The 10,899-nt window shown below is 35.1% G+C and overlaps 1 protein-coding gene across 3 annotated transcripts in view; it reads left to right on the top strand.

Moving 5' to 3' along the window:
• Nucleotides 1-10,641, top strand: part of LOC145684021 (sialate O-acetylesterase-like) — a 58,595-nt gene extending 47,954 nt beyond the window's left edge. For all 3 annotated transcript variants that reach the window (XM_081755838.1, XM_081755837.1, XM_081755836.1), the window contains exons 10-13: nucleotides 1,312-1,469; nucleotides 4,489-4,588; nucleotides 8,268-8,351; nucleotides 10,338-10,641. In XM_081755838.1, the coding sequence (XP_081611964.1) occupies nucleotides 1,312-1,469; nucleotides 4,489-4,588; nucleotides 8,268-8,351; nucleotides 10,338-10,538 (543 nt within the window). In that variant the 3' untranslated portion in view covers nucleotides 10,539-10,641. The remainder of the gene's footprint in view (nucleotides 1-1,311; nucleotides 1,470-4,488; nucleotides 4,589-8,267; nucleotides 8,352-10,337) is intronic.
• Nucleotides 10,642-10,899: the final 258 nt, after the last annotated feature.

Here is a 10,899-nt window from a genome sequence, read left to right on the forward strand (position 1 = left end):
ATGCATCAAATGTGGAGATGAATATAGAACACCTAAATGGCGCATGCCTAGTACAGCTTGTGCTGTTAGGGTATCTGAAACAGTATGTACCTAAAGGACGTATCTAGAACATGACAGATATATGTTCCAAGTAACGACATAAAAACAAATGACTGTTAGACTGCGAAACTGAGCCAGGTATATAAATGCTATATTTGTGGTACATAGCTGCAAATATGAATTAGGTGTAACAAGTACCTAAAACTGTAGGTAGGTGAAGTATATACTTAGCACATGAATATCATTTGTGTCAAGTATCGGACACCTAGCGCATGAATATCATATGTGTCAAGTATCGGACACCTAAAAAGTAGCTGAGAACCCTAGATGGTACATGCCTAGCACATCTTGTGCTGTTAGGGTTGTGGAAGTTTATCACTAATATGTAATTCATTCTTTTCTAACACTTTTCCATGCTCGTAACCAAGAACTGTATCTATATTTCGTATTGTTTATCTTCACCATTTGTTTCTATTTCTGCATTTTTTTGCAAATTACAAATATTCCTATATAATTTAATGCAAGGAATTGTTTGGTGCAGGTATTGATTTCTGGAGGAGACCACATCAATCGCAAACTAAGAGCCAAACAGTTAAGTTTTCAATGGACTTACACATCAACTCCCCGGAAACCATGCACTCTTCATTCTTGTTTCGAGCACTGATTCCGTGGCGGAAGTCCGTATGACAACATTCAGATTTGCAAATAGCTTAGAGATCAATTGGTTTATTTTGAGTTATGTTAGAAAATGAAGCACCAAAAATACGTACTTTGAAACTTTCCAGTTAACATTGTTGCCATGGCCAGCCACTTTTGTAGCGGACAAGAAAAGATGAAGTTGACTCTTCAGTTATTTTGGATTGTCTCACAATTTACAACTTCGTATCGAGATTTAGAGAGGGACAATTTGTCAAGATATTTTGACTTGGAATGGCGTAATTCTTAGAGGCGATTTAAGGACGAAATGATCCAAATCAAATTTTGAGTTTATATCGCTTTTCAAAATATACTGCAAAAGTCAGGGGTCCAGATGCAACAGTCCACCGAAGATTGATACTATAATAGGACCTTTTAACCTTTGACTCTGATACAGCTACCTCGAAAAATTGGGACCTAAACCAATAAATTCCTTGCATCAAGTTGGGTAGGAATCTTTGAACATTTTCCTACATAAAAAGGTAAGTCCAGTTCAATCTTAGTTTTTTTTCATATTATAAAGTGTTAATCCAGTGAATATCATAAAAATACATAAAAAAAATATTTCCCATGTAGATAGCAGTCTACAAACACAATCCACCAAGCCATGATAGATGGGCATATCTGCGATGGCACCAAACAGCAGACCAAGGATATATTCCCAACAATCTCATGCCAGATACATTTATGGCAGTATCTTCTGATCTTCCAGATGATGATTCACCTAATGGAGCGTAAGTTTTAATACTCATAACACATAAAACTTATTTTTTTTAAAAATAATAGTCAATAGTTTTCGATTCAAAACACTGAATTAAAAGGTATGATTCAGGTATGACACGATCAGATTAAGAGAGACTTGCCTATTTTGGACCGGCTTCTCTATTGAATCACTTAATATTTTCAAAAATAGAGTAATCGAAACTGTAAAGTTGAGTACATAGCGGTGGCGTATATTATGGGCAACCGAGGCTACCGGCAGTAGTCCTGCAAGATTAAATAATAAGTTAACATATCATGTGTGAAGTAATTTAAAATAATAAGTTACAGTTTATTATCTTCTTTCCATAGTGCTAGTTTCTCTATATTTTTCGCAAATATGAAAATGTACTAAGACAGCCGTTAACGTTTCCAACGCAATTCCTCTCGCTTTCTTTGAGACTGATGGTGTGGCAATCCCCTGTCCTACCGCTGTCTACTGCCAGCAGATAGAAACGTGTAACTGCTTGCGCGCCCACTCAGTTTCCGCCGTAACAATGTGCTAGCAAGCTACAGGCTGGCAACCAGGTAGGTTGTCTCTCTGTGTGTCGGTTTCAGTAGGAGAAACAAGTAAATAGAAGTTAAGAGCAATGACATAGCAGTCATTTTGGGGCTGCCTGAGAATTTCGGAACATCATTTAGTAGCGCTTTGCGTCAACGCAATGCAAAATTTATGTTTAATTTAGAGATTGTTGTTATTGTAGTTATAATTACTTATTGCGTTACTTGCCTCGAGTTGAATCTTCAGATTTTGCTCCAACCGTTATGAAATGAGGCCCCCAGACAGCATTGTAGGTTGGAGAATGTGTTAACTTATATTTATTCTGGAGAGCGTTGTGAATGATATCTAGCGTTAAAATAAAATGATGCGTAGAAAATTATCATTTTTATTTTTGTTACAAACTAAATTGTTTATAGAACGTTTGTTTGTAAGACTAAAATCAGTACAATAATGGATTTAAGGTCAAATAGCAAAATCACTATATATATATTTCTTGATGGAAACTATTGAATGAAAAATATTGTATGGCATAACCGGGCATATTTCGTAACGGTTTGCGTTAACACAACTCAAAACTTGCGATTTCGACACAGATAATCGACATAACAATTATAATACTGTCTGCATTTTTGCGTAGCGTTGCCGTACTCAGAATTTTTGCAAAGACTGGTACGGAATGACAGTCAACGGCAATAACAGAGACGACTTTTGAGAGAAGTGACGTTGGTAAAAATCAACAATTTATGCATGCAATTCAAGAGAAGTTAACTGTGCGGAACTATGATGGCATTTCATTTACGGTGGGAAACATTAATGGTCCTAAATCAAAAGTTTAACCGAAACATACCAACCACTGTTCATTGTTACTCATATTTTGTATATTATTATTATTATTATTTTTATTATTATTATTTTTATTATTACTAATAATAATAATATACAAGGTCAGTGGTAGCCTATGCAGTACGAGTATACGCCGCTGGAACATTGCCTCAGAAGAGGGAAGGAAGGGTTTGAGAACAGTCTGTCGTGAATCGTACGCAGTACAACTGAGGACAACGAATGCATGGGTTGCTGATATCTTTCGTTGTGTCACTGCAAATGAATTTGTATCGGTAAAGTCAAGTACCAAAATTTAAATTTATATTGATGTCAAGTTATTGTTTTAGCTTCAATACAGTATATGCATTTGAATATTGAGTGTAACGTTAAGTTAAGAAACAAGTCTTTCAGCCTCAAACCCACCATTTGCCTAGGTTGAACCTATGCGTGCTCCCAGCATTGGACCCAATTCATTGTAGCCAACCGTTTCAAACTGGTTGTTTGAACATTGTATGATATCATGAAATAAAATACACACACACGTAGTATCCTGATTGACGAAAAATGTGCTGAAGACATGTTTTGCTATTGTTTCCAGCTCCACGATGGCTCAAAGGGAACTGACGCCTTTCAACGAGTGGTTTGGACAAAAATGTGACCAAAGGAAAAAATCTCCTGGACTCCAACAGTCGTCCGCTCCATGTCTTTAACGGTCTCCTGTCTGTTCTTGAACTCATTGAACCACTGGATAGCCTGGGTCCTGGACAAGCGTTCCGGAATCGGTTTCGCCCAGGTGAAAGTAACACTTAATCGTGTAGGTCTGCCTCGGCAAACACTCCATTTCGTACATTCTCTGTAGTGACAAAAATTAAAAAAAAACAGCTTTTGCGCCACCTTTGACCCTCACTGCGTCAGAGCTCGAACGCGACTACTGCCCGGTGCATTGCTTAGTTTAGACCACAAATTTCCCCGCCAGGGAGCGCGCTGCTGCCGACTGGAGCGCCGCGCGGCGGACCACACAGGATAAAGCACGCTTGTAGCCGGCACATCACAAAATCTTATTTTTCAGCTACGTCACCTCAGGGTCGTCTATGTTCACGAAATAAGAGACATTTAGCTAGATTTGATCAAGAAATCAGTAAACTCCAATCAATAAAATTTCAGTTCATTAAAAATCGTTATGAACCTCAACATAGGTATTCTGCCATTAGTGGCGTGGCACCGCGTAGCGTAGTAGCAAACGCTCATATCGAAAGACCAGAAATCGATCATAAAATCTTAAAATCAATCATTAATGGCAGATCAGTTTCCACAACTGAGAAAACTTCCATGCTCAGCGGTCTTCATCTTCACGTACGATTCTTTCGTTTTGATACCGTTTACCTCCTTCGTCCCCTCAATCTCTTTCCTACCACGATACTCTCTAGCTCTCCCTCATGATATAGTTTCTTACAGAAAAATAATTTCTCCATACTAATCAACGGGCTAAATAAAATAGTGCAGGCATAACACCGTTAAAAAATACTTTATTTGAAATTCTAAGAAAGAAGAAAAATTTTCATGAACAATAATATTGTTGACAATTAAATTGAATAGACATATTTGTACTTGGTGAAGTTGAAACGCTTGTGTGCGCTATTTAATTTATTTTCTTTCATTCTTTTTTTCAGTATTCACCCACGAGACAAACAAACCATTGCAGATAGACTTAGTTGGGGTGGATTAAATCTTGTCTACGGCGAAAAGAGTTATCCAGCACATGGTCCACAGGCACGTGAAAAACATAAATAATTTTGAAATAATCCAATCAAATATTTCGATCACGAGGTCCATAACATGGCGCGTGCAGTAAACAAGGGAATCAAGTCTATTTTTGGGTCATTTTAGACATATTTTCACCTTTAATATTTCTACCTAAAGCTCCTTTCAGAAGGTAAAAGACTCATCTTCAAATGCTGTAAATAACCCTTAAAATGTAGGAAAAACAGCGTTACAAATCTTATGCTTTTTTTCTTATAATCTTAGTAATGAACTTGATTTCCTTGTGCTCTGAACGACATATATGTTGATGGTCATTCCCATGTTGGCTTTCATGTTATAATTTAACACTGCATATGCATAAAATAATATCGGAATTATAAATGATTCGTATGGTTTTTAAATAAACATACGTCTTTTTCATCTAAAGTTGATGAAAGAGATCTAAAAAATTTAACTGGTAATACTGAAAACTTATTTCCTATCAAACCACTTGAAAGTGCCAGCATTGAAGTATCAATTCCTGAACGAATACTTTCTGGTTCTGTACTTTGCTGAACGTAATTCGGTTGATACTTTAACCTTTATTTTACGGCTTGTCAGTACACTGCCAGAATAGTAAATCCGTTCTTTCCCGCGTGGCACTGTACTGACACAGGCGAAAGGTCTACTTTGACCCGCGAGCACACCGGTTGAGAACCAACGTTTTTGGTTCCTTTCACTATGGACTATCTCTTCATACAATAAGGCACATCATTAAAAAAAAAATATGTGTGCTCGCGGGTCAAAGTAAACATTTCGCCTGTGTCAGTACAGTGCCACGCGGGAAAGAACGGATTTAATATTCTGGCAGTGTACTGACAGCCGTAAAATAAAGGTTAAGCGAATTTTCGGGCCTGAATTTGGATTTTTTTTTTTTTTTTTTTTTACGTAACAAGAAAAAGGAGGTTGTGTAAAAACAATTCTAGACGATGGCCGCGTGTATGAGACGGAAGAAGTCAGAATGTCTTCCTCATACAGACATACAAAATCAGTATGGCAAGATAACCCCGAACTAAGAATGGCGCCCACGCAATGTACAAGATGTTAATAAATAGATTGCACGTGAAGTCGTTCTGCTCAGAACTGTTGTATATTCTGAAACCTGCAAATCATATTTTATCCCCAGACTTTGCCATCAAAAAGGAGCTTATGAGAAGTTTCTTAGTTCTGTTACTTTCAACCATCAGTTAACATACTAATTCAATGACCCCATTGAAAATTAACAGAAAATAGTATAACACTAAAGGAAAATTCGATATTAACATTTTCTGCGCAATTTCCAATCGTGCAGTATTCAGATTATTCGTTTTTCAGGAAAACTATTATGAAACTCGCCTATTTTGACATGTTTCAGAATTTGCTCTTCTCTCATCTACAAGATGCAATAGTAATTACAAGGGTTGAATTTTTCAACTTGTGTTAAGCAATCAGAGAAGAAGTATATAAGATGATGAAACAAGAATGAGGCATAGTTTTTATTGATCATCACCCACACCAAAAGACAGTCTCTGCAATTCAATCATTGTTAGAGTAGGACCATTAAAACATATCGACTACAAACAAAGCGCCCACTAAGTGTGAACTACATAATGATTTCGATTTCTTCAAGCAGAAGGGCATACAGCCGCAATTCATCGTCGAGTGAGTAAAGATTACGGTGACGGGAACTTTATAAGTGATTGCTGAGTGCACAAGTGCTGCAGAGAGTTTAAAGAAGGACACCGACGTACACAACGATAGTAAATCTGCAGCAGCAAACGATCTGAATGTGAACACGTGAATCACGTAGTTCGTGAACGGTGTAGATTATGATTTCTAAGCTTCTGATCTTGGAATTTCAGAGAATTCAGCAGCAAATTGGAATAACCAAATTTCATCTAGTATTTCTTGGCCACTTCGATTGCAATTTATATGTTTCACGCTCGCTACCCTACAATGAATGAATGACAAAGTATGTCTTTCGTTGTGCGGAATGGGTGATATCCAAAAAATAATTTATCTTATTTTCGCACCGTCATTTCACATGGTTCTCTTTCGGTAGTTTAAGGGAGGTCGAAAAAAAAACTGTCCTCGTATTTGACAATAAGACTGTGCATCTTTTATTTTCTACAGGAAGTTCAGGTATAGTTAATGCGATTTTTTCTTATCGTTGCATCGATGGTCATGGCTCGTATAACTATGCGTATTCTCTTGTGGTTTTAAGGCTTTGATATCATCATCATCGCGTGTGTTTCTTTCCGAAGGATAGGCACATATATTATTTATGTGCCCTATTACTTAGGACCATATCTTACTAGAGAAGTAAGATCGTTATAGCTGTTGCATCCATTACACGAAGATGCTAACCTAGTGGTGAAGGAACAAGTTCAGCGCTTGAATGTTTAGTGTATAAGAAAAGGTGCCCATATTGAGCACTTGTAGGTATAAAAGAGTGTGTAGACTTACTCTTTCACCTGATGAACGCGTGATTATTTTAGAACTATGTAAGCTTAATTACACAACTTAAACCTTCTTATTCAGTCGTTATTAGAAATTTGAAACAGCAGATCGAAAGATAATACAAAAGTGGTCTTCTAATGCTATTTCAAAATCGTTGTTTCATCATCAATCAAGTGACTGAATCAATTCCAGTCCCATTTTAACTTCCACCATTATCAAGTATTAGTAACAGTAACCAACCAGCTCTATAATTTAAAATGAAATCCTAAGGTTTGTCGTTACGGAAACAAAAGTTCGCCATTTGACTTTAACCCGTGCCATGTCAAATCATTCTAGATTAATGTTACGTAGTACGAATCTCACTTCACAGCTTTCCAACTTTCTTTATAGAGACAACGGTCTTTCCCTTTTAAAACCTTTCCAATCAGAAACTCCTTGATACTTCCGATGCGAGTGGTATCCTGTCTTCTAAGATGTTTTAATTCTATTGATTTAACTGATTGATCTGAATGATTGATTAGTAATTTTATTGATTGATTAGTGTCACTTTACTGTGACCCATATGTGTTTTGAACTTACCCATTCTCCAACTCTTTGCAATTACTCAGTTCGTTGAACATTTGTATACCAAACTCTTTCTAAGAGGTTATTTTCAAAAACTGTAAGCCTGTAAGCGAGACAGTTACAAACTTACTAGCAAGTAAATGATGCAATAATACGGAAAGCAGTTCGGTCCATTACCCTTACGTAAACTTCAATACCTAAGTTAGTCTTTCTCACATGGACCAGATACACAAACAAAAATTCCATATATCTTTCTTAAATTTCCGAAATATGACAAACATTTAGTGCCACTCATAGGCAGAAGATATTGTAGCCACTCGCCGTAATTTTACACATATTGATTTCAGTATTTTTTGCTTCACTTCAGTCGAAAAAATATTGGTCTACTTTAGTATAACGATTGATAGTTACCTATCAATCTAAGAAATCTTCACCATTTTAGGCTGAACACAGGCAAAAGCGAAAATGTATTCTTTTTTAAAATGGAAAACTTTCTTTTGATTATAAGATTTAGAAAGTTTACAAATTAAACAAAATATGTAAGTAAATTCATTTTTATAGTATTTGACATGTAGTGTTGATTGATATGTTATTTATTAATCTATTACAGTGTAAATATTAATAAACATTCATTTCGTTGACGCAGGTAACAAACATCCAGAAACAAGGAAACTCATTGGTCCTTACATATGACACAAACATTAGAGTGCTAAACAACAATGGATTTTTGGTAAGTAACCGCTATCAGTAAGAAACAGTAAGAAACAAGCTATACTGAAATGATCACTTGAAGGTATTTTTAACGCATCCACTTGATGCTCTGTTACAAAAATTGTAATTTTACATTTTATGCATTATTATGCGATATTTTTGTGGTAAATATTTCTTCGAGCATTGTTTTATTTGAGAATAACATGTTAAATCTAGTTGGAATAGGAAGCGCGGAAAAATAATTGTGTGAATCAAAATTTTGAATTTTAAGTATATTTTTATTCAAATTTCGTGAATGATTTGAGAAAAATGCAGAAGTTATAAGAAATTTCACCAAAGACTGTCATTCATACCGTCATTTGGGTGAATAGACACATAACACCATAGATATTTTGACACGAGTCTGAGAAACAAATAATTTGCTTTCATACGTCCGTTTGGTATTAGAAATCCTACTCCCGGAATCCCATCTAGCTTTTTCAATAGTGGCTTAATGTGGAGGACAAATATTCCTGATAGATATTACAGGATTCCTTGTCGTAAGATTAGAATTACTAGAATTCACGTACTGGTTGTTCATTTGATTTCTCGCAGTGGTATCTGACTGGCCAAAGATATTGTTCTTCTAGAAAATATCCAGCCCATTTCGTAGTGTCAAACTGTTCTGAGAAACTATTTGGAGGTGCAAAATTTGTACCTTTCAACAAACTTCTATTGTTTGGTCAAATATTTGTGGATTTAAATCCAACAACGACGTTTGCAACGTTTGTAAGTCTCACATTATCTTCGGTTAAACGGCTTGCAACACTAACTAAATTGAATAAATGTAGCGTCGTTTCTTAGATATACTATGTCAGCCTGATTGTAGTTGAGCTGTATAGGTTTAAAAGACAATGGCAGCAATCGGTGTGTAATGTGTTCTGAAACTAGAAGAGAGTGATGCCAAGAAAAGGTAAAGTAATATTTATAAATAATTGCATAATAGTATGATTTTGGTAATTCATTAGACATACGATTTTGAAAATAGTCATATGTTAAAATTTTTTCTTCTTCTTCATAATCTCAAATAGGCTTTATACTGTGGCACAGCGACGTTTCCACTCACTTAAACCCTTATAGTTGATATAAGTGAAAATTTATACCGGATTTAGTTGAAGAAATATTGAGATCTCTAAATGATGTTTGTTCCAATATTTCAGGTCATTTATCCTAAAACTGTTTCCATCTTGACCCTATGTATTCATTATAACCGATACCGGTACTTTATTTTCGAGTTGAAAGAGACCTCAATAAAATAATTAATTTTCTTCATTTGCAGTTATTGGAACTATTTTTTAAAGCTGTAAAATAGAATATATTAGTAACTCAAAAGTCATATCAGTAAACAGAATATCAGAATATCAGTAATCAGAATATATCAGTAACAGAAGTAAAGTGATATACGTGTAAGAATCCTTTCAGTTGATATACTCACAGGTATTTGCTATATGTTTTACATGTTATTAAGTTGACTTATTATATTATCAAGCATTTCATTTGAATATTTGGCATGTAACCTTTTGATGCTTAAGTTCCTTAATTCTAATCTCATTACTTAGCAATCAAAAGATATTAAAATTCTTGATGAACAACATGGCAATGAGAACATAATGAACTAAATACAAAACTTTTCAGATTGCAGGAATCTTATACAAATGACGAAACTATAAAACAAAGAATGAGTTTAAAAATGCAAACAGCCCATATGACGTTTGCTATCCTTACTAAATTCAAGGACAACCGTAACACAAACAGAAGGTTAAAGTTTATCTACAAATAAACATGTTTTACCAATATAACTATATTGAAAATAATGTGAATTAGGAAGTCTGAATATTGTTGCAATATTTGAAAATGGCCCTATTCAAATTTTAACAAACCCTATCTACTTTTGTCTTAAATATTTTGGATAATACTCCAAACATGATTAAAAATTACAAAATATTCTCTTTTTTTATTTTTATAGGTGTTTTGTAATAATGAGTACACAGAAGTCAGTATCTCATCCTCTACATCCAATTCTGTCACTGTGGATATTTCTTCGTGTCCAACTGCCAATAGATTGTTCTACGCGTGGCAAGAAGTGCCCTGCGACTACAAACAATGCGCCATTTATTCCAACGATCAGTACAATTTACCTGCTCCAGAATGGCTTTGGGATATATAAAATTTTGTTGTTGACGTTGTTTTTTCTATCATATTCTATGCTATCAAATATAGTTTCATTGTTTGAGAATGTAGTTATAAATAAATGAAAATTGGAAATATTATAGTTCTAATATTATTGATTGATTTGAACCAGAACTTAAGAGGTGTTTTACTCAAATATAATTTTTAGTGATAAAGGTACTATTTCGCTTTAGATTATAGGACAGTCAGTATAAACATCTATAAGTACATTATTTGTCTTTTCCTGAGTCTATGTAGAGTGCGCTCATCTTCCATATCGGCGACTTACTTTGCATACTCGTTTGTGCCTTTGTACGTGCAGTAAAGGACACTTCTGGATGGTACACCCATATGGGAAT

The sequence above is a fragment of the Thermobia domestica genome, chromosome 4 (assembly GCF_964235325.1).
Source record: "Thermobia domestica chromosome 4, izTheDome1.hap1.1, whole genome shotgun sequence".
Taxonomy (NCBI): domain Eukaryota; kingdom Metazoa; phylum Arthropoda; class Insecta; order Zygentoma; family Lepismatidae; genus Thermobia; species Thermobia domestica.